General features: G+C 38.7%; 1 protein-coding gene across 5 annotated transcripts in view; it reads right to left on the reverse strand.

Annotated features, from left to right (window-relative positions):
• The window catches only part of KCNIP4 (potassium voltage-gated channel interacting protein 4), a 358,211-nt gene that overhangs the window by 25,038 nt on the left and 308,083 nt on the right, over positions 1–25,090 (reverse strand). For 4 of the 5 annotated variants that reach the window (XM_072861789.1, XM_072861788.1, XM_072861787.1 and 1 more), the window contains one exon: positions 24,810–24,934. In XM_072861789.1, the coding sequence (XP_072717890.1) occupies positions 24,810–24,934 (125 nt within the window). Of the gene's footprint in view, positions 1–24,809; positions 24,935–25,090 lie in introns of those variants that run through there. The other variant, XM_072861790.1, reaches the window with a different exon arrangement.

Consider the following 25,090-nt stretch of genomic DNA (forward strand, 5'->3'; position numbering starts at 1 on the left):
GCCTAGGCCAACATTAAGGGATGAGCTAATAGCAGCCCACCTGAAGGGCAGTAACAGAGACAAAGGAACCAAACTCTTAGCAGGGGCAGACAATTTAGCAAAGTTCAGTGGCCACAGTCTGAGGTTTGTGAGCTCACATTGGACACTAGGAAAAACTTTTTCACTCTTCTTGGTACCCTGAAGTGTGGTGATGCTTGAGACAGCCCTTAATTTCAGTGAAAATTTGTGCTGTTGAACAGCCTTGGAAAGATGTCTGTGTATGTGGCAGAGCTTTTCTAAGGGATGAGATGAGAGGCTTTGTTTGATAAGTGGACCTTGGGAATTTGCTATTATGAACAGGAACATACGGATCAGGACAGAAGGGTGTGGGTTAGAGACTTGAGACAATAGGTTCTGAAGCTTGCGTTTTTTCAGTCTTTAATGCTTTTAAGGTTTATGAAAATTAACTTTTAATTTTATGCACTCCCTACTTCCAAAGCAGCATACGTAAGGTTGGTTTAAATTTGCTGTATCTAATGTTTGTTCTGATACTTGTGATTGAAATGTAGGTCATCTTATGACTTTCATATTTGCAGAAAACTGAGCCAAATGATTATAAAACTCACGTGTGATGCAATACCAAATTAATTTATCCCACTAAGAAATACAATTAGTGTTTTTGGACTAAACACCTGGTTTTATTCAGAAAAAAACCCATGTATTTGGTATTTAATCAGTGCACATTGATGTGTATTTAGCCTATGTTGGCCTCCCATGGCAAGACATCAGTGGCTATGTAGCAAAATTATCAGCAAACCATTAGTCAATGATTTATCAGATAGAAGCATTTTTTTAGTGTGGCTACACTAATGTATTGTATCAGCAAAGTTTACACCTGAAATGAACAGTGTTTTTTCTAGGCTTATAGAAAATGTAACCACAAGAGAATTCAGATGATCCGAAAATTAATTCGCTAAAGTATTTGAGCACTATATAAATTATCTAGAACAAGCCCAGTGATACTCAGTTCACAAATTACTCCTATCTTGAGCGTCCCACAAAATAAAACGTGTCAAAAGTAGCATACATAATAAACTAAGGTACAAACAGTCCTGCTGAGGATGGAAAAGGTACGGACTTTGGTGAAAAATGTCTAACATGATCTCACTATGCCTTGGAAGAAGGAGAAAATCAGATAAACCTCAGTCTGAAAGTGCCCCTTTGTAGCCTGACACAAAGGCTGACACATTAATATCAACACAACATCCACCCTAAAGACTTTTGCCAGGACAGTGTTGATCAGGGTTGTACTGCAGCAGCTGAGCCAAGCAGGTATTTGTAGTACAGATACGAGGCTAGATCCAAAACCAACTAGACTTATAAATCTTACCAACTTCCACTTTCAAAACCTAAATCTAGATCTCTGACCCTCAATAGCCTCTATATGTTTTGCCAGTTCACTTCAGATAACAGTGTTCTCGCTTCCCAGTGTTGCTGTTCAGGTAATGGCTCTGCAGCCATAGCCTGATTGCAATCAGGAGGGTAGGTAGTTACAAAAGCAGAAGGTGATGGTGGAAGGATCAAAGACAAAGAGAAAAAGTTCTCTCAAACAAGCAGTGTCACATTAAAAAATTTTTTGGGTTTGTTGAAATGATGGATATGATTCTAAGTGCTGTTATGATTAAGCTGCTGGGTTATTAAAAATGCATCTATCTTATGTTTAGATGGGATAATTGGCTGAGCAAGGGTGGTAAAGTTACACTGCACAAAGTTAAAGCAGCAGAAAAAAAAATAAAACTGGAAGCAACATAAAAGCCAAAGAGCAACAGTGGCATGGAGGTGGAAATTTCAATGTCAAGGTTCCTTCCTACAGCTGCAAATCCACAACAGCTTGTTTGAAATGACTCCTTTGAGTGCCTGCTGTTTAACATAATATCCCAGTTTGCCTCCAACACAGGGTAACCCAGGCTCTTTCTCCCAGATTCGCCAGTCCATTGGGCTCCTCCGGACCTGCTACGTTCTGCAGAAGGACGGATCTTGTTCCCGGTCATTTCTGCACTCATTTCCCTCCACTCCTGAGAGAGAGCTCTCCCCAGCGCCCTGAGCCTCAGTTCCTTTGGGTGCTGCCTCACTCCTGCCTGCCTCTTTTCTCTTTACCCTTGCAATAGGGTACCAAGTATAGTCTCTGTTTCTGAGTCCTTAGAAGAAGAGGTCTACCAAACCCCCTCTGAATCCCCACATCTCAAAATCTTTTCCAGATCCTAATCTTTTCTGCCCTTTCTATCCTTCACAGATAACCTTTAATCAGGTTATCACCAAATATTACCCCATTTGTCAGTCATAACAGTCCAAGATCAAACCAAGAAGGCATCAGATAGATGCAAATTTCCAGTCAGATCCAAAATCCCAGCTCACTTTTAAGAGCTAGCACATTCTGTGAAAAGCATGAAAGAATATCTTTCCTAATATTCTTCTGCATTCTCATTTTCTGTCAAATTTGCCTTGTGCTGTTTCTGTAGCATAAGCTAGAGAAAGTATGCAGAGAGAGAACCCTTTCTTGGAAAAAAAGCAGGTGCAATTCAGGATTGCCAGCATGAGGGAGTGTAAGCGGTAGCATCATGTTACATTGATATGGTAAATTCTCATGGCAAACAGGAAAACCCAGTGCTCTCTCAGCAACTGCAGCGCTTGTGGGCCATGAGAAAGGGGTGATCTGAATTTGGCAAGTAGAAGCAATATTGAAAAATTGCTTATTTGGACATTAAAGAAAACTATTCAAAGATGATATAAGTAAGTATGTGTGCTATTGATGAAAATTAGTTTTATTTTGACTAGGTGTTTTATTTAATCACAAATAAGTAACGGTAGTGGATGAAGTCCTGATGTGGACCTGCACATGCAAAATGTTACTTAGGAGAAGTTTATACACTAAATTTGTCTAAAAATCTCATAGCCTGCAAATGCAGGAAGAAGATGATTCAATGGATTCTGCACCTTATTCCTCTAGGGCCAATGAAGGAATTGGCTTTTTACAGTTTTACTATGCCTTACAGCTTTGAAATTTAGCTAATATTCAGCTGACACGGTATAAAATGATTTAGTCGTGTCTGCAGACCACTGAATGTACTTCAAGTAGAGTAGAAAACAAAACCACAAGCTAATACACTTCTAGACTAAACTTGTTTATATTTTATTTATACTTAATAAAACCGTTTATATTTTATAAGCATGCTGCTCCTGGCTGTATGCAGGATTTTGTTAGGTTATGTAGTAAAAGCTTGTCTGCACACCCACAGAGGAACACAAAGACACAGGCTGGGGAGCCCAACTAATGTCCTGCCCTGGCTGCTCCCAGGACATCCCAGGAGCCATCAGCCCATCAAAGGCCCAGCTCCACAAGCCCAGAGGAGGAGAGGGGCACAAAGGGAAGCGGGAACCCGAGTTAAGGACAGAGAGGAAGGGACCCGCTGTCCTGGCCCCTCCCGGGGCTGTCCCAGGAGAACCTCAGCCCCAGCGTCAGGGCATCGAGATGAGTGACGGCTTGTACCGAAGGGGGTTGCCCCCCCAGGGTAGGGGACACATTATGGGATGCAGGGGAAGAGCATTTTGGGATTGCACAGGACTTATTATGGGATGTTTAGCAGGGAACCAAAGGTGGGGAAAGGGAGGGACTGAGGTGATTTGGGGAGGAGAAAATGTGGGAAAATAGAGGGGTGAGGGGATAAAAGTCCTGGTCACATATATATGGCTGGCTGGTCAGTTTGCTTGACTGGCCATGCCCTGTGCCTCACCAGGGCAGTCTGTCCTGATTTCTTATTAAGCTCCATTCCAACTCTTCCCTGGGTGATGGCTCTCCATTCTGTGTGTGCACGGGTGTCTACAGGGGTGTGCGTGCAGCAGCTGGGGTCAGACCATGGGTTGGAGGGCCCGTGTGTCCCTGGGGCAGTAATTGGAGTGCGTGCGGGGGTGTGAGTGAGTGTGTGAGTGCTAGCAAAGATCAGGTCAATGAGCTGGTGAGCAGGTGACATGACCTGGGAGCCAGGATATGAGTGGGTCTGTAAGGGTAACACCATGGTGGGGTTGGCTACTGGGGACCGGGGGAGTCCTGTCCAGCTTTGTGTGCGTGCATGAGATGGTCTGTACCAGCAATTGGAGTGGGGCTGCAGCTTTGAGGGCTCTTCTGCCCAGTTACCAGCAAGTGGGGAAACTGGTATGGAGGAGCAGCTACTGAGCATCTGAGCTGCATGTCTGAGCCTGGCAGTTGGAGGGATCCACATTGTGTATATGTGTGTGTATATATATATGTATTCTCATTAGTGGACCTACATCCTGCTCAGCCACAGAGGGGAGCAGGATGAGGCTGATGGTGCTGCCTGTGTTCGTGTGACTGCTCTGTGCATCGGTCTGTGAACTGTGTGGCTGGCCATGTATATAGATATATATGTGATGTATACGTGTGCTCGATGTGTGTGTGCTTACTGGGAATACATCTTCAGCCTTGCTGCTGGATGGATCTGGGGGCATGTCAACAGCCTCTTTTCTCTCCTGCTGTTGAATCTGGCTGGATGTTTTCCTCTACGAAATTTAATTATTTATTTTATTTTATTTTATACATTTATATAATTCAATATATAGTACATTAATTTATCAGTATTGTATTGATTTTACTTGGGAATACCTTTAGCATTAAAGTTGTATTTACCAAATATCAATAGGGTTAAGCTCAAGTTTTGACCAAGCTTAGAGGTGCATCCTAAGAATAAATAAGTTTGTAATTTATTGTAAGTTAAACAAACGCATAAATTTGTAATTTTGTAACTAATTTCTCTGTAGTAAATATAAATCTACTTGTCCTTGACATATTCATCAGGAATAGATTTCATTGCCTATTTATTTTGAAATGATTGCTAGTATGATTAACTTTATGTCCTGAAAGTACTCTTAGAATACAGGGTTCACTTTTGATACTGTTTTTTTCAGTAAACAGTTCAAAAAACAGAACACATATCAGAAGTGATCTTCATGAAAAGGGGCTGGGTGGCATTGCTGGAGTTCAGATCACATTATTGGCCAACATAGGAGAAACACAAAGAGCAGGGAAAAAAACCTGCAGCAGCTAATAAAAGTGAAATTATTTTAACAGGACTTCAAAGTAGATGGTACAAACGAAATGAGGTTTCTGGGGGAAAGAAGGTTTTGATGTCATTAAAGGAAAAGCCAATGCAGCCTGAAAAATATCTCAAAAGATATGCTTAAAAGAGATGCCATGGAGTAGGCTGTGAAGCAGCCTCAAAAAACTGATTCAGAGAAACCCTCTCTCTTGAAATATTTGAAATGTGTCTGAACAAAGCACTAGAAATTAAGACTGGGAAAACTAACCTGGGAGTAGTTAGATAGTTCAAAAGATCTTTTTCTTTTCTCATTAATACAGATTAAAAAAAATCCCAGACAATCATATTTATGCTCCTTTTCTTTTTTGTTTTCCTTTGCTCTAAATACTTCTAGAAGAAGAAATAACAGAAGATGTGGGGAGAGGAGAGCAGCTGTTTTCTTGCCATAGTTAGATCCCCCCAAGAGGGCAATGAATTCACAGAGATTGAACTATAAGCAAAGTATTGTCCATTAGGTGTTGGTAAAATTTCAAGGGCTTGTTTCTCCTATGGATTAAAAGACAAAAACCCCCATGCCTTTGTAATCTATTATAGATAGCCATTTCTCTGAACAGCTTCTTTGAACTGGCGTCTTCTGGACTTCTGTATTGTCAGTATTTGGGCTCCTGCTTTTTGACACCTCTTTTTGAAACTAGATGAATGACAGAAACATTTAATTTCCTTTGTATAGATTTATCATTCAACACCTCAACACATCAAATGGGAGCTTTGAGGAAGTTTTTAGGAAATTAGTGCATGTATGAGATAATTGCAATGACTACAGAAGAGATATCTACTTTGGTTCTTTTGATCAGGCAATTATATTATTCCCCCACCTCTGTGTTCCTCTTGAGCTTTGCTTTTTGCCTACTATAAAAGCCAGTTTGTCAAAGGACTGGGAATATGATTGGCAGGACATTGTCTCAAACTACTCACAAAGGATGACAACTGGTTTTATTCTGTCTTTACACCTATCATTTTGGGGTCTGGCCAGGCCTATGATATAATGGAACAAGTCCAGACCTTACCTGCCTTTCTTCTGAAAAGCTGTTGAAGGAGCTGCTGTTAATTACCAAGAAATGTGCAGAGATGGGAAGATGAGCAGAGGCAAGCTGCAGTGGAAGATATGGGTAAAAGAAAGTTTTGAACACATGTGTGTTGGATGCCTGGTCATCAGTACTGGCAACCAAACAGGCTCAAAGGAAATGCGTTTGTTCTGGGGGTGATCTATGCAGATGAAACCATAAAAGTGAGGCTTCATAACATCCTAACATCTCAGATTAAAGACATAAAACACATTCAGTATAGATAAGAAAGTGTCATTTCTTTCCTTCTGCTACACAGGGGAGCCCCCTCCAGTTTTACAACCTTTTATACTGGTTTAGTAGCCGGGTTACCAGCTACTCTAGCCAACAAATAGAGCTGCCTTCTTCTTCATGCCACTTATCGCCACTTATCCATTAATAGAATATCAGTTAATTTTCTCAAAGAGAGAAGATAATTCCTCAAACAACTCAGAAACATGAATTTTTTACTTGAGTCAATTTTCATTTTCCCTTAAATAATTGAAATCTTTTGCTAACTTTCCTAACATTTTTAAATTATGTCTGTATTTGTTTTAATTAATGAATTATTAACATTGTACTGATAAACAAAGAACTTTCAAGCTAATGTGGATCTGGCTATACCAGAGAAACCAGAAATGGACTAAATCAGGGATTTTTTTTTCCCTGTTTGAGCATAATTCATGCTCCATAATTATGCTATGTCTATTTAAAGTAGAACACATACAAAGTATAGGACAAAGTGTACTTAAAACACAGTTATAGCTGAAATAATTTAATATATTTTTTGTTCTAAAAAAGCTTCCTGGAGTAAAATGAAGATTAATTAGTACATTAGCAAAGCCTTTCCTACTTTGTAGGAGAGTTGAGAGTCCCAGTCCATTAATATGTTTAAGACATATGAAGATACTCAGAGAGGAGGAATTTTAAAAGTCCAAAATACAAGGTGGTGTGTGTTTTTTAAATTTTTATTTATTACACTGCTTGAAATTACTCTTATGAAAAATTTAATTTTAAGGCCAGCATTAATATTCTTTTCATCTGTGGGATATTATCCCAACTATGTACAACAACATACGTTATATATATGAATGACTATGTTTATAATGACCTATTTCTAGCTTGATGGATTTTCACTCATTTTCTCAGATGAATAACCTGTGTTCAATGCAATTACATTGAAAACCGTTGGTGTTTTTAATTTCAATTATCACTTCTACTTTTCGTGTTATCAGGAAAGGGACAGCTATTAATTTAACCTCCTATCTATTGAAACTGAATTAGTTCTTGGGGTTTTTTTCCTGATTTGGTTTCTCATCTAGTTTTCTCAGGAGTGGGCTATCAAAAAAAGCTTTCACAGCACCTTTTCTTTATTGAAACAGTTCTTGGTTTATATTTTTAAAAATAACTTCTGTGAAATCATATAGAAAGATGCTGTAACCAAACAGTGATGAATGATTAAATATGTTGACCAAAAGTATACCTCAGATCAGACTTAGTTGATGATTTCAAGAGGGCCAAAATTTCTTCCTAAACCAGCTTGTGATTGTTTTCAATTATTGCAAAATTAAGCCTTACAGATCAGAACATAAAATAACATACTCTGGTCTTGTATACTTGAATATACTTGTGAGCCTTGAGAGCTAGTAATGGAGGTGAAGAAATATTTTCTCTATTCTTTGTAGAAGCTGTATGGGATGAAAGACATACAGAATAATACAAAAGGAATGTGTTTTTTTGTGAAATGGTTAGGGATGGTTATCTCAGATAGTCTTTTGTCCCTACTCTAAAGCCTTCCTATGAATTTGCCTATTTATGGTTACAGGTGTAAAGCATAAGCAGTTTTTGAAGGAGGACCTAGAACACAGGAGGCACCCCCAAATGGAGTGCACTAGTTACTGCGTCTAAAAGGACATCCTTCCTTTCGATCTTTCCTCCCTCATCTAAAGTACAGTGGGATTACTTCAGCTAAAGGCTCACAGCGGCAACACCTCCGGTTGTTGCATTATCAATTCTGTCACAGAAGCTGTAGACTCATTTTATAGCTCACTGGCAACAGTCTACATTTCTAAAAACATCATGAAAGTCAGTGGATTTGATAGCATCAGTCTCCACTGACATCCATTGGTGAAATACATGCAAAAACTCCTTTCAAGCCTTGTCCCATCAGGTAAAACACAAAACTTCTTGCTTCTATTTAGCCACCTGTAGAAGAGGTATGATAATGCTTCCCAATGGCACAGCAAAGATGTACAAGATTTTGAGCCTCCTACTGGAAGATACTCTAATGAACACAAGCCTCTTCCCATCCCCTACTTGCTATGGCAGTTTCAGAGGAAAACAAGCAGACATAAAGGAACTGGCTCACAACCAGCATGTGCGGCTTCACACAGTCCATAACAATCAACACTTTGGCTGCTTCCACGGTGCAGTGGGCGAGGTGCCAGCAACGCTTTTAATCAGCGCCGTTCTTTGCTTAGCAATGCCCACTAACTAGTGTAATTTTTAGTTTCCTATTGTTAGCACTGGCAGTAAAACAACAGTAAACAACATGACTAAAGATTTGGACTTAAAAGCTCACCCCAAAGCTTGACACACCAAACTTTATGGATGAGTTCCTGGCATCCGAAAGGTGCTTACTGTTTCTGTCCTTACTTGTCACTACAGGAGGGCATTTTACAATCCTGACTTCACAAATAGGCGGGAGCTATAATTAAATTAAATGTAGCAGAACCCATGCTTCAAATACTGAGCGGTGCAGTTTGCTGTAAACACTTTGGCAAAGACAAGGTACTCAGCCTCTTGGGAGAAGCTGTATTTAGGCAAGCACTGCTTCTGTGACTTGCTTTTCACACGTTCCCATGTGAGTGCTTTTGATCAAGTCCCTTCAAATCAACTGAAAACCTAGGTGAGAGGAGGAGGAATAGCTCCTTGCTGGCAAGTGCTGGTGGCTCAGGTGCACTCCCTTAGACCAGCTCAAGTGATTCAGTTGAGCAGAATGAAGGACATCACTAATCCCTAACAGCAATATTTGAGTATAGGTCAATTCGCTACTTTAAAACCATGGAGGCCTTTATTTTGTTTTTCTTACATGACAGAGTTAGAATTTAGAGTCTTAGTTGGTGCTTTGGTTTTCCTTAGAAGTTCCTTGTAACCTTAAAGAGTGGAAGATTCACTGAGGAGGAAACTGTACTAACAACCTTCTGCTAAAGGTTAGCAGACTGGCACCATCATGATTACTAATACTTTATAGCCATATCTGAAAATGAGAAAGCCTGAATTTAGCACAAGGTATTTATAAAGCAACCTCAGTGTGTCAGAGCTGGAAAAAAAGAACTATATTCTGCCTAAAATACTGATCTGATTTTTTTTTTTTATTTGTCAGTCAACTGGATGTTGATACTAAGTACTGACACCAAATCAAATTTTCATTTTAATCATGAAGTAAGAACACTGAGTTTTGCATTCCTGGACACATGTCTGCATGAAAGACACTCAGCCTGAAAGTGTGTCTTAACTCATGTTATTTCAGTATTTTTCAGAGTGGTGGTTCTCCATTTCTTTCAAAGACGTGCAATGGTAAAGGCAGACAGATCAATATTTGGCTAGTGCTCACTACGATGAAAAGCACCGAGGAATTTCAGCTCCTACAGAATCCTGTCAACTCGCAGAAATGGTGAAGAGCATAAAAGTCAATGGGGAGCAGGTTAGAAACTGGAAATCAAACATTGTACTAATTATTTATATTTTATATAGTAATGCATTTATCCTTTGACAAAGGTTTTTGCTTTCTCCGCTACTAACAACACTTTCTCTCAGGAGAAGGGCCCCAGCATTGCAAACATAAGAACAAAAGTGCTTACCTGCATAAATATTTATAAAACTGAGCCTGACATTAGCATAAATAGGACCTGATTCACCAAGGACAGTGGTGAAAATCCAAAGCAACTGAGGCAATGATGTGTATGAACCTGCTGTAAGTGAGAGAGAGATGCGGTCCGTGGGAAGAAATGCTTCTTCCCTGTTCACACAGTGAGGGCAATGTGCCTCAGCCTGGAGGCTCTCTGGCATTCAGTGTCTGTCACAGGCTCCCCTCTCTATGTACCAAAATCTCGCTGTCACATCTGCACTCGTCCAGCCTGCTAGCACACCACACCAACATGTCCTTTATTCTGTTCCCCAAAGGGCTCCCCAGAGCCTGGGTCCACGATATGGAGAAGATACTTGACTACTAGAGCTCTATTGTTTATGGTGATCATGGAAGGGCCAGTGGGCTTTGTGGCAATGCTTTGGACCATAAATCTAAATGCCTTTGAGAAGGAGGAGTGAATAGTTCCATAAGACAGGGGAGGACATACCAGTGCTACTTACAAATGAGGTATTGTTTCTATAATTCAGTAAAAGACATGAGAAAAGCATCAGAATGGAATTTGAAGTTTAGGCGGGAATATGAACTGATAACTTTTTTTAGCACAGCAAAAAATCTAAATAAACTACATAAATCTCCTTTAGACTGTTCTGAAGCTTTCCCTGTCTCATATGTGGATACTCAATACATTGCTTTTGGCAGCATATCTAAAATTTGTAGCATAAGTCAAATCATTGGAACTGAATACTGAGATAAACCTAAATAAATGGTGATTGATATTTGCTGGCATATTTTTGTGAAAACATGAACAGCATGGAGAAACAAAAAGGTAGAAGACATTTCAGATAAAACATAACAAGAAGGGAAAAAGATAACTAGAGAATCAGATATATCTGAAAAAGAGCTATCTATCATACAGGGTAGGCCTAAGAAAGAGATTTCTTTTCTCATAGTGGTATAATTCCTTATGGAGATTCATTGAGGTTGAAATTGCTGGGCATAAAAACTTCTTGCAAAACCTGCTAAGTTTATGGCACATAAAATTTGTCTTTGTTCCATAACTGCAGCTTCTGAGAACAGAATAAGAAAATAAGGCTGTTATAACTTGGGCTCCATTACAGGGAATGGTACTACATCTCTTGTTCAGTGAAGCAGATGCTATATGACTTGATTTATTTATTTTCAACACTACCGGAAGTGCAGTGGATTTTTTGGAAATCAGATACAGTGTGGTTATTTGATCAAGTCTGAGGGACGACATAAGACTCAAATCTGGAGAATTATACTACTTAGAGATAAGAAACAGAAAAAATAATTGATCCCTGTGCATAAGCTTCTAGCCTGTTCGTGGACTGTTTAATGTTGAGATAGCTACATTAATAGAAAAGGGATGGGTTTCAATCTTAGGATCCTAATTAGGTCTTCACTGGGAAATGGAGCAGAAAACTTCTTAGAGTGCCCTGAGATTTCCAAAAAGATGCTGCTGCCAGGAACTCTGAAAGCAGAAGGCAATGACCATGTGGAGAAAGGCATCTTGTTTGCAGAGCAAAACCTGAAACCTCCAGTTTCAGGTCCTCTTTTGAACAACTGAGAGCTCTGAAGAGGCTCAGCATGCTCCCAGTTGAATGGTGGGAATACCTTGATTGGGATGCATACTCTTTCATGGCTTATTAATGTAGGAGGAAAGAAAAAAATATTCTGAAGAAACGAGAAAAAGGATCAGATTTTTCCAGCACAGGGCAACAGGGACAGCTACTTGCTTATCTACTGGTAAAAAAATAATAATTAGAATACATTTTGGTATTACCTCATGGGAATATCTTCCTCTGGGAGTGGAATGGAAGATTTTAGAGCCAATTACTACTAAATTACTGTTGCCTGACAGACTGAAAGAATGTGCTGTTCTTTTCGTCAGAGACAGCTAATGTGGTGGGGGACAAGTCAGCTGAACAAAACCGTAATTGCCACATTTCTACCTAGAGCTCTGGAATCCTTGAGAAGCCATCCTTATAGTGAAAAACACATGAAGAGGGTTAAAAAAATCTTAATGACATTTGGACATGTTCCATTAAAATCAATGAAGTTTTGCAACTGACTTTAAGAGAGGCAGGATCTTTAGCCTAGAAGAATAACAATATAAATTCAGGAGCTAAATGCTACAAGTAACCAGAATTGGTGAATCTATAGGGGTAGTTAAAAACTGATAAACACATTTTCCATTACTGTCTGGTGTCAAGTTGAATCTAATTTTGCATCTGCTTTCATATTAAAGTGCTCTGTTGTTTTATGTTCTGTCACTCTTCTTTCTCATCTTGCTCTGGAGGAAGGTAACAAACATTGTCTCTTTTAAAATTTTATTAATAGTAATGAATCACCCATTGTACTGTGATTTTTACTGGGGACTTGTTATTCAGGACATGGCGAAACACTGACAAAGAGCTTATGCCCTAAAAAATTAGGAAAGAGGTGAGAAAAGAATGTGAGCTGAACTGGGTTTTTCAGCAGGACAATATGGCACTTAGTTATTGAACCTGGATTTCCTGCCTATTGATCCAAATTTGGTAGCCTGTACAATATGCTTCCTGCGCTCCTAGATCCAGTGCTTAGTGCTGACATTTTTAATCACAAGCACAATCATGTGTCTGTTGCCCTGATACCTATAATTGCTGGTAGATCGCGTGCCAGAGACAAATACTGCTATATCCAGCTACTGAGGGTTTAATTGTAAAAATAATTCTTGACACTTGTTTTTGTGAGGCCACAGTGAAGCTGGTCACAGTGTCAGAGATTCATAAATGCAGCAAGTAAATCATTGTTAGAAATACCACGTAAAGTGCTTCCTAGATCAGTGTTTTGTCAGACATAAGGTTACTGTTATTTCCACTTGAGCTTAGTCATGGAGGGGTAAATGGTCTCAGATATACTGCCCACAGAACACACATTTCACTCTTAATGCCGAGGAATTCAGTGTTCATTTTTCTCTCCTGTAAGGATGAACTTTGCTATCTCCAGCTCCTGGGAAAGTTCAGTTTCCCACAGCCGCCAGCCCCCCTACTGGTGCTCCCCACTTTGTTCCCAGGGCGCGTTTGAGGAGGCTTTGATCAAAGGCTGAGCAGCAATCTCTCAGATAGCCAGGGATGCTCTAAAAGGTTTTGGCTGTCAGACCAGACATTAAATTAGGCAGTTGTCAATGTGGAGCCTGTGCAGGCAGCGAAGCACTGGTATAATGCTCTCTTGCAACCCAGAAGGCTTTTTAGTGTGATAGTTAAGGCTTTAAGGTGTGTGGCAGTTAATAAGCCAGCCAGAGAGCCAGAAGACTAGAGCCTTTAGACTTCTAGTTCCATGCTGTGTTTACTGAATCATGCTGTCTTCTGAGTTATTGCCTCCTATTTCTTCTGTTATACTCACCGTATCTAAGGTCTTTTAAGTATGTTTCACAATGGAATTGATTGGGTTGAATAAATTCCCTTACTTGAAAGTTAACGTGAGAATCATTCACATAATTGGAGTGAAGAGCAACAGCAGAAATGTCCAGCTGATCTAAAGAATATTGGCTCTGTCAGATACTGGATTTTAGACTTTCACTCAAAGGTAATGCAGGTTGGCCCAAGACCTGTAATAAACTTCCATGACACTGAAAGACTTGACCTTCATGCTCTGGCACTTGTGATTTGCTGTTTTATTTGAAGATTTATCAGTGTTTATTTTTAGCGCAGATGTAGATCTAAAGAAATTTCAAATCAGAAATTAATTCTGTTGAAATCAAGAAAGGACTTTTGATGGTTTCACTGCTTTCTGACAAAACCTACACATCGCTGATTTTGTCTAAACTGATCAGGAATTTAAACAAGAAAAAATTATAAAGATCCAAAATTACTTGGAAATTCCTGGGATCCAGAACAGATCCCTGAGTCCAGCACAAATAAGATTTTGTCTGTAAAATTTTGAAGTAATCAGGACCCAAATGGTCAACCTGCACCATCCAGGAGTATCGCCAGAAGATGTATTTATTCCCTCTCCTCTCATTTTGCAGGCTTAGGACACCCACCTGAAAATATGTATGTCCACTTTGTGTCTCTGAATTGCAGTGTAACAGGGAGATAACTTATTACAGGATTTAATATGGAATTATCATATCTTATAGAAAAACTCTTTAAAAGTAAGAAAACTGGTAGCAAGAAATGCAAGTAGAGGGATTTTTTGAACACTGTTTTCTCAAATGATGAATTGGCTCACTAAAACATTTTATGCTAAGCTGTGTGTTATAATGTCCAGTGCTTATAGCAGTTACAATTAGTATTCATCTCACTTTGTGAAGAAAAGGGGACAGGTGGGAGAAAGGAGAATAAGAGGTGTCTACTCACTACATTTTTAAATTACAACCTCATCAATGGTGCATTGCACCAAATTTTACTTATCTAATGTTAGTGATTACCCAGAAACAAAAATCCAACAGTTTCACATAACTCAAGTACCAAGCTTTGTAATGCTTAGTCCAGTTGCAGCAAAAAGTAGCTGCAGTGAGCTGTAGCCAAAGAAGATATTTTGCTGCTCATATTCTAGTACATAAACATTTATATTCCTCGAATATCACATAGTGACACACATGAAAGCTCTGTGGTAGAAAACAGCTCTACCAGCAGATGAGTTACACTGAGCAGCCGGCTGGCAGAGCAGAAGGTATATACCGTGCATGAAGTGCCAGCCTGGCATGACTGATGGCACGCTGAGAGCACACCAGAGCACAGGGCACGGTACTACCAATTTCAAATAGGAGGGACAGACAAGCACACAGAGCAATACAGTTCCAACAAAATATAATATTGACTTTTTTAGAATAAAGAACTTTAGAGGTATTTGGTGCTCTGCGCTATTATTGATACTGGGTGCTTAAAATCATGCTCTTTTTATATGCTGCTTAATTAGCAACTTGGCATCTACATTTTGAGAGATAATTCAGAAGTAAGCAATCACTATTATGAAGACAGTCCTTGGTATGCTAGATGACAGGTTTTCCCTAGTGAACACGACATGAAGTATCTCCATGAACAGCAGTAAGTCATGAGATTAATAGAAGTGTAGAGACTGAGTTCATTATTAACTTTCAAAAAGAAGATTTCGATCTCTGCCAGCAACTGTGAGACTAATTGAAATGAATATATCCGATGAACACATTAAGGTCTGTAAATTTGTGACAACTGACAACTATACACTAGGTCTGTCAAACTGTACCTCCAAATTATTTTTACTCTTATATTTGAAAATTTTCAAGTTTCTTGACTAACTCCTGAAGGAAATATATAATGAATGTAAGCATTATTTATTGCTCAGTTTGTTAAAAGATTTTCATATAGCCTTGTCTGAAATATAGAAAAGTTCCCTCTAAGCCCCTAGTAAATGAATGCCAGTGCTTTTGAAACATAATAATAAAATTCTGCCTTGGAAAGGTTTTTTTTTTTAAGTTTTTCTTCAGTTGTCTAAAAAAGAGAAAACAATTGATCTGAAGCCCAACTGGTAAATAAAAACTCTATTTAAAAAAATGGAGGTTTGAGGTGTGTGCATTATACATGTCTTCAGAAAGTCTCTCTAGATGGAAAAAGATGATTTACAGAAATCTGTCTCTTGACAGCCGACATGATATCCAGCTTCTAGGTTTACTTGCTTGGAGTTTCATTGTGCTGTTGTCTATTGTTTAGTTTATTAAGACTAAGCAAGTCACAGGAGTTTTCTAACATGGGGAGATGTTAATTTTCAGTTTGAATTATGAAAATCAGTCTGATTTTCTAGTAAGATTCAGAACTTCCTTTATTTTTTTCTATTTTATTGGCATTTCTATGTTACAAATTTAACAGGTTTATATGCATGAGGCACAACCTGTTCAGGTGTCAAGACAAGTTGTTGGTGCTTCTTTGTATATACATCCTCTTTGTGTCCACAACACTGCTGTCCAAACGCTGTTTGTGCAGAGGGGTCAACATCTCTGTAAAAACTTTCAGCACAATGGGCATGTTTCATGCACTGTTACCCAGTAGAGCAACCCATCCCTTGTTTGATATAAAGTCACAGAGGAATATAGGTTAGATGGTTTTACTGTTGTTTCATGTTAGCCAGGAGAGCTAGGTGGGAACCTTTAACTGACATGTTTTTCTTCCAGGCTCTCTTCTGTTTGGTCAGAAAGAAAGTCTGCATCTGGAAAGACCCTGCTCTTGCTAAGATTACATGCTGTGTAACCCAAGGACTTCTACAGACAGTCGTCAAATCTTGAGGGAAAAGCAACTGTACTGACTGCTGGTGAAATGAAATCTTCCTTGCTCTCCTAGGACTCTGTGGGGGAGGGTGAAAAGCATATTTAAGCTCTGAGCCACCTCATCTGCAAGAACAAGCTTTGGAGGACTGATGTGAGGGCCAAAATACTCTTGCGCTAGTGCCATTGTCTGTCATGCTCACTTTTGGTTTTTTCTCTGTCTTCTGGCCTGTATTAATCTTGAATCTGCCTTTATTCATTACAATAAAAACAGATGGAGTCTGTGTAGAACTGAAGGGGATCCTGAATAGGACATCCTATTGACTCTGTGAGATGGGGGACACTGATGACTCAGATATAGCTGATCCAAGCTAAAATGTTATTTCTAGTAGTGTGAAACCTTCTGTTTCATAATACACGGTGTTCCAGAGACATAAACTAAGAGGATTTTGTTGTCTTTGCCCCTTGTCATGCTGTAGAACAGGTGAAAAAGGTTAAGTAAGGAAGCAAGGAAAATGGAATGGACTTTCAAAATCTCTGTTTGGATCATCACAGAGGTATTTTGCATCACCTATTTTTTTAAGCTCTTTTATAGTCAAATGCCTATGTCCCTTGTCAGCTTTTAGTGTCTGACAAATATAATGCAAGGGGACACACTTTCCATTTGTACTAAATGAATTCTAATCAAGACATTGATTATCTTAGAAACTGCATCTGAAAGACAGAAGTGAAAGACAGAACTGTACATCTCTATTAGTCATAAATCAGAGGCTGTGCAAACAGAACAGCTGTAACAGTCATCCATGTGTAGGACGCTGATATACATTTCTCATACCTCCTTTCTTAACAAGTAATTTCCAGTTACAATGAGCAAAACAAATATACTTAGTTTCCTAGAACATCATGCATACAAACATACAGGAAAAGTATAGGAAATGTATAGGAAAACTTTAACTTCAGTACCCTCAAAATTACATCGAGATGTTTCAGGTTTTGCCCAAGTTAGTGCATATACTGCAAAATGCACAGTATATACCTAACCTTCATCCTCATCATTAAACAAAAAATGGCAGGAGTAGAGAAACAATTTATACAGTGAAAATTATTTTTATTCAGTGCACCAACTCAGTTTTCCTCTTCAAAGTCCCAATTACTTTTATCAAATTTATAATTTTTCTTTCACTTTTAAAAACTGTCATTACATGGGAAAATGCTTTAACTACCAGGCTGTTATACCAAATGTGGATAAATCTACCTCGTTCTTTCAGGCACCTATTCTCAGCAGATCACTGTAGCTCACGAAGGTGCCTAATATTTAGATCCACAAGCTTTGGAGAGGGACATAAATTCAAATAATATATATAAGTGGCTTCCTTGCCATCCTGAAGGGTTTCTTAATTGCAGTTCATAGGCTCTATCTCTGAATAAACTGACCGTAATGAGAGCTGGTGCTAAACTTAAGTTTTATACACCATACCATTGGGCCTAGCACAGATAATTTTAGCGAGCTTTAAGTACATAATATAAGCACTTATCATATGAGGTCTAGAACTGGTGTTTGAAGATCAGCATCAAAACTTTGAATTTGACTTCCTTGTCAGTTAATGTTAATGATGACATAAGATTCTGTGTCTCAGAGATCCCAAATTCTTTTTTAATATCAGAGTGCCAACATTACCTAGATGCAAAGCCATATCAAACAACCACCTGAATTTCCACAGTAAGTATTTATGCAGATTTTATTTATTTCTGGAGACTTTTTACAGCTAAGAATGTCAAAATTCACACTGTAAGTGTATTGAGGTTTTGAGGGGATTGGGCTGCTGTACACAATACAGAAACAGCAATTAGTTTCAAACTATTAGCTAATCTTGTTTATTAAATTACTTGTCTAATCTGAATGTGGGCAGTTCAGATCACAACCTGATGGAACTGTTCACTGGAAGAGAACTCTGGAGGTCATCTAGTCCAACTTATCAAAAATATCCTATGAGTATTCTTACAGTTGGGTATGTAGATATACCTTAGACGGATAAATGCACGTCATGAACCGTATGTTTTTATTTCCTACTCATTAGATTGGAAATATACTTAATTAGATAAAACAAGCACTTTCTCCTCACTTACTTTTTTCGGTAAGAGACTAACACAAGAACGAACAAAAGGGAAGGAATCTTCCAGAAAAGGACAATGAGAATAGTTGTATTTTATCATGCAAAACTTGAATGCTCTAGACAATCAATAAATGAGCTTTATAACCTATAAAACGAGCTTTCATTAAACTTTCTGTGAGACTCACAAATGCAACATACAGTAATACAATGCTTTCATCAAACCATAATTGAAATGGAAAAATCTTTGAATAAATTAGCATATTTTGAGTTATGCGCAAACATATTCTTAGATGGATGGGTAGTGTGATGAGGGAACCTATCTTTAAGCTGCGACATTATCAGAATTATTATCTTACTATCATGGTTTGCCTCATTTGCTAACAGCAATAGGGAAGAAAGGTATCCTATTGTTTTCCCAAGAAACGTCACAAGTATGGAGCTGCCTATTTAAAGCTACAGTGTGTATCCAGGGATATTTTTATGCATGTATGACTTCAATTTACACTTTCTCTGATATACAGCTGGGTAAGATCAACGTTCATCAAAAATCCTTTGACTTTTCCGGGAAAGTCTAGTAGTTTCCCAACACAGAGTTCAACAGAAGTTTTGATGAGAATAATCAACCAAAATTAAAAGATCATTAACATTTAAGTTTAGCACAGGAGCATCTCTTGTGCAGCAAAAGCATTATCTAAGTATTTTTAAAATGGAAATGTGCCATAGCTCAGGGACATTTTTAAAACTGTGAGAGACCTATCAATGGACAAAAGAGAAAGAAAGACCACATGTTGAGTGCATGGTTGATAGTCTGTGTGATTTATTGTGAAGTACCACTTGTACTAGGCCTGCCACAGAGCCATTGGTTTGAAAGGTTAATGACTGCAGCAATCACAATTTCAATTTACAAGAAATGGGATGACAGGAAGCCAAATACAAAATGGAGACATCCCACTGTGATGGCAGCTGAGCAGCAATTCATCAACAAGAGTGCAGGAACACTGGAAAACCAGAGTGCTGGGGACAACCTTTTGAGCCTGGGGAGGGCTTAGGACTTCCGTTAAGCTCATTTTTCAAGGATAGTATAGAAGCTTTAAAATGGTTAAATTACCAAATATAGGCATAAGTTTTCCCTTGGTGCTTCTCCTTGTAATAGTTGTTAGGTCACCTGAACATGCTTATCCAACCTCCTTATATTAGCTTTAGTGTATCTCCGCTTGTATTTTAAGCGTTGACCTTGATTACTACCAAACAGCCATTGCCAAGATAGGCATTTCAATACTCTTTGGGCTTTTCCTGCAGTTATCCTCTACTTCTTGCTTCCTAGAACATCAGCTATACTACAGTGTGATCTGAGACTCTCTGAAGCTTTCAGGTGTGTCATACACAGAGATGCTATTTGAGACCCTATGCTCCTTCTGCTTGAATTACTTTTTGCTGGATTTGGTGTGTAAGTTGCCTTGCCTACACTGGAAAATCAAATAGATGAAAATATCTTTAAAGGTTTACCTTTTTATTTTTGTAGAAGTAAAACCAACACAATAATGCATAGTTTGTAATCATGAATGCTACAGAAATATAGGAGTACTTGCTGCTTTCTCATCTGAAGTCAGCCAGAACTATATGTAAGTAATTTGAAGTCATAAGCAATAAATAACTGGATGTAAGCTGTGAGAAGTTCTGGTCATCCCTATCTCAGAACACACATCCTAGAACTAGATAGGATTCAGGGAATTCAGCAGGTTGGAGTGAGAATATATAGACAAAAACTTTTCAGTTAGGAAAAGAAGGGACTAAGTAGGAAATGCGTTAGGGGTGTGTAAAACAGTGAATGTCTTGGAGAAGTAATGGTAATGGTTACTAATTTTCTCAGAGATATCTTACTAAAATGAAAGGCAGCAGGTTTGACATGGAAATGAATTATTTTCCACTGAAGGCATAATTAGGTATGGACCTAATTTCCCACAGGATGCTCTGGATGTCAAAATACCCTGGTAGGTTCAAAACGTAATTGTCACAGTTTATGGAAGAAACTTTGGTTAAAGTATGTAAAATACAAAGATGCAATTATAACTTTCAGCACAGGATGTATTTCAGTAGCAGAGTGCAAGATGACAGAACAGTACGTTAAGGGAATTATCACTATAAATTCCCCTTATTCTTATGTTCTTTCCCTTATCTGGCCACTCTTGAAAACAGGATACTGAGGTAAAGGGACTGAGTACTGCTTTTCTTCTGTTTCATCAATTGTTTTTTCTTTATCATGTCTGAGACCTATGTCTTCCTGCCATGCTTGCATAAATACAGAGGGGAAAATGTACATCCTAGAAAGGCTGTTGAAAATATACAGAAAAAAATGCCACTTCACTTATTCATTACTGTCTGACATGCCTAAAGCATTATAATAATATAGAGATCCCCAAGTTCTTCAGAAAGAAATGTCAGTTTTGAGCTTATATCTACTATCACCACAGTAGGTATGGAGCCTTGTGCGTTCTAAAGCTTAAAGTTTTGTGTTCGTTAAGGTTATTAATATTTGCACCAGTACAGATACTTTATCTTCTGGTAGTATTACAGTTTAACTATTAGAAATCTACGTTTTTTTTGGGTGCTCTATATAAGGATAGAGTTGCTCTCTGTTCCTTCTGTAAAGAGATAGGCAATCTGTAGATTTATAGATGGGAAATTGCTGCCTGAAACCAACATTCACTCCTAGACTAGCAAGCAGTAACTAGTTTAACTGATATGGTTGAACTAGCTTAATTACTGCATGCTGATTCCAAATATCAAGTGCTCACAAAGCAATACTTATTCTATAGTTCATTGGTGATACAAATACAGCAAAAAACCATATATAGGGCATAATTCTGTGGAATTAACCAGAGCACGTGCAGTGACTATGCCAGCTGATACTAGCTATATTGCCTTTAGGACCCCAGTCTGCACTGCAGCTCTTTTGAACTCCTGCCAGTGCACAGCACAATGCTGATGCCACCGTGCTGTGGGACATTGTAAATTTAGTCTAACAGGAGCATAATGTCAGCAGAGCTACAGCAACTTAAAATCATGCCTTAACATATCTTGCTTTAAATCGTTAAATTGTTGAAGAGATAGTAAGACAGGCAAACATCAGGTGAAAAGCATAAAGCACAGAGGTAGGATCTGCACAAGTTTTGATGGTGTTATGTTAAAGATGTGTGCCTGTGTGTTTCATTAAATATTTTTGGTGGAGTTTCCTTCCTAGTGGAATGATTAAACAGAGTATCACAGAATCACAGAATGGCTGAGATTGGCAGGGACCTCTGGAGGTCATCTGGTTCCACAGCCCTGCTCAAGCAGGGCCACCTAGAACAGGTTGCTCAGGACCATGTCCAGACAGCTTTTGGACATCTGCAAGGAGGGAGACTCCACAACCTCCCTGGTCAACCTGTGCCAGTGCTCAGTCACCCTCACAGTGAAACAGTGAAACAGTATTTCCTGACGTTGAGAAGGAAGCTCCTATGTTTCCGTTTGTGCCTGTTACTTCTGGTCCTCTCACTGGGCACCACTGAAAAGAGCCTGGCTCTGTCTTCTTTACACCTTCCCCTCAGGTATTGATACACATGATAACATACACATTGATGAGATCCCCCTGAGCCTTCTCTTCTCCAGGCTGATCAGTTCCAGCTCTCTCAGCCTTTCCTCACAGGAGACGTGCCTATTCCTTTAGTCATCTTTGTGACCCTTCATTGGACTCGCTCCAGTATGTCCATGTCTCTCCTGTACTGGGGAGCCCAGAACTGGACCCAGCACTCCAGGTGTGGCCCCACCAGTGCTGAGTAGAGGGGAAGAATCACCTCCCTCGACCTGCTGGCAACATTTCTCCTAATGCAGCCAAGGATACCATTACAGTTCTTTCCTGAAAGGACACATTGCTGGCTCATGTTCAACTTGGTGTCCACCAGGACACCCAGGTCCTTTTCTGCAAAGCTGCTGTCCAGCAGGGTGGCCCTCAGTATATATTGGTGCACGAAGCACACACATGAACCACACAGGGGTGGAGATATTGGCAGGATAGTGTTAAGCTGGATCAGAAAGAAGGGCAGCAAGAAGGGAGGTGGCCTGTGGCAGACAGAAGTGGATGATTGAGCACTGTCAGGGGGAGACCATCTAAGTGCAGACCATGGGAAGCACTTTTAATGCCATCCTGTATCAGCACCCACCAAAGCCGCGCAAACTGTATTTGGTAAAAGCTAGATATGAGACAGGAAAGATGAACTAATCCACATTGGCAAGCTGCTCATAGAATTGTAGAGCATTTTGCAGTAGAAACTGATAAATATGAGAAACAAAACAAACCCTAACTCAACTGAAAGTTTTGAAATCCTTCATTTATGAAGTCTAATGCTTGGGCTAAAGACTAGTGCTTTAAACTGATTTAATGTTATAACAGTCACCAGTCCCAGGCATGCTTTACAGCATTTTTGACCATATTTGATAATTTTGCCATTATATTAAACACAAAAACCCTGCAGTTCATGCTTATTAGCTCTAAATAGTCAAAGATATTTATACACACATGTCTTGAATTATCATGTACTGATAAGGAAATGAAACACCTGAATAAAGATGTATTACCATGTATTACCATCGACACTGCTTTGATGTAAGTAAAACTTACATCTTAAAACACAAAAGCATATGAAGAGCTGGAATTCCTCTTTTCAAAAAATGGTAAAACAGTAATCAATTAAAATACTTTCTTATAACCTATTCTCTTTTTCCATACCTCATTTTATGTGAAGAATTATCAAGGTCCTTAATTTCTGAGACTCTAAAAATAATTATTCTTAGAGAAACAGAGAGAAGGCTTATTTTATCCACTATACTTTGTACCTTTTTGCCTTAGATAATTAGGGACATTAGTTCATGATTTCCAATACCTACGGAATACTGTCATTAGCAGGGGAATGTTCTCTGGTACCCTGAGGAAATGAAAAGCTTTTAAGAGCAATGTTAATCACTAACATGCCAACATTATATACCTTCTGGAACTGAGCATGATATATAGACAGGACACATTAAGTAACTCTGTATTTTACTTGCATTGTAGGCTTTCCATAAAAATGTAGTTTTAAAACATCCGTTTGCATGGCTTGCTTTCATTACAAAATACATGATATCTAAGAATTCTGTAAGATTTACACTTCTTGTACAAGCTATTGAAAATATTATCTCTGATTCCATAGCTGAGCTTCATCGCGTCTTTAGCATTATTATACTTTGTTACACAGTTTCACTTGAGTGGTAAATGACAGGGGAAAGAAGGCCCTTTTGTAAGGGTGGAAGAAAAACTAAATCAAAAGGTGATAAATGCAATTAAATTTATCTTTACCTCCAGCTCAGCAGGAGACTTAGCACCTGCACAGTTGCAGTACTCACAACTGAGTACATAGATTAACATTACATACTCATGACTTGCAAACAATTGCTATTATTCAAGTTTTTTTAATATCAAGTATTTTCTATCCAATGTTAATGGCATATAATATCCGACAGAAGTGTTAATCACGTGAAAGACAGTAGAATAAAACAGAGAGAAAAAGGTTATTTTTTTAAGAAAGCAACATTTTTTTTGTATAATATTAATAAAATCAGGGGTGGGTCTTACTTTTGATATAGAGCCAGAATTTAATAATACTTAGTAAAACCTTTTTGTGTCTTATTTCTCTGCCGTACTACCCATGGGTGCCTTACATGCCAGCACCAAGCCCAGCACCACAGGACAGCAAGTACACACTGGAAAAGGAGGCAGACTGCCTTCATGCACTGGGGTCCTCAGTGGGGATCCCTGCCAACTAAAAACATTGGACCTGCTAATAGAGCACATATATCAGCAAAAAAAAATTCACAAATAATGACTCCCAGTAAAGGATTCTGACAAGTTTATATACTTGGGGAGATACGAAGGACTGAACAAGTCATCTAGTGCTGTCCACCTAATGAAAAATTCCTCTAGTGCAATCTATGCCAATTACTTCTTGTGGTAGCTATTATGAACACAAAAATCAAAATCTTTCTTCTCATTGGCCAAATTCTTCAGGACTTATGTTGTCTCCCATTATTTCATCTTTAGACAAAAAACTCCAACACAATTTTCAATCTATCCTTGAACAAAGTCCTTCTATACTAAGTTACAATTATTCTCTTCAGGATGCTTTATAATTTGTCTGCATCTTTCGGTCATTAAATGGCCCAATTGTTGCAGAGTGATTGTTTCCTCACCTGACCAGACAGACATGCAGTATTTAGTTACTGAATCCCATGAGCTCCATTGCCAGTCATTCTTATACTGCTGAGATTGCAGTGGCCTATCCTGTAAATGCATGGTAAATTCAAAAAGGAAGTGCTTACGTTCTTGAAACCTCTATATAAGATCTGAAGTTCCTTCTTTGTGAATTTACTCTGTGCTTCCAGCAGTTCAAGAGCTTCAGGTCTATGTCGTACTGTGGCCATTTCCATTTCATCTTCTACAGTGTCTGCAGAATACAAGAGATAGAGAAGGAAAGCTCAACAAGAAATATAGGATGTAGAAATATCTAAGCCTTGCAGAAAAAAAGAAAGTTAAATGACATTTTTTTAAAGAACGGCTTTTGCAGCTTTAAAGACAAATGGCATTTTCATTTTGAAGTCAT

Source organism: Ciconia boyciana, chromosome 5 (assembly GCF_034638445.1).
Source record: "Ciconia boyciana chromosome 5, ASM3463844v1, whole genome shotgun sequence".
Classification (NCBI taxonomy): Eukaryota; Metazoa; Chordata; class Aves; order Ciconiiformes; family Ciconiidae; genus Ciconia; species Ciconia boyciana.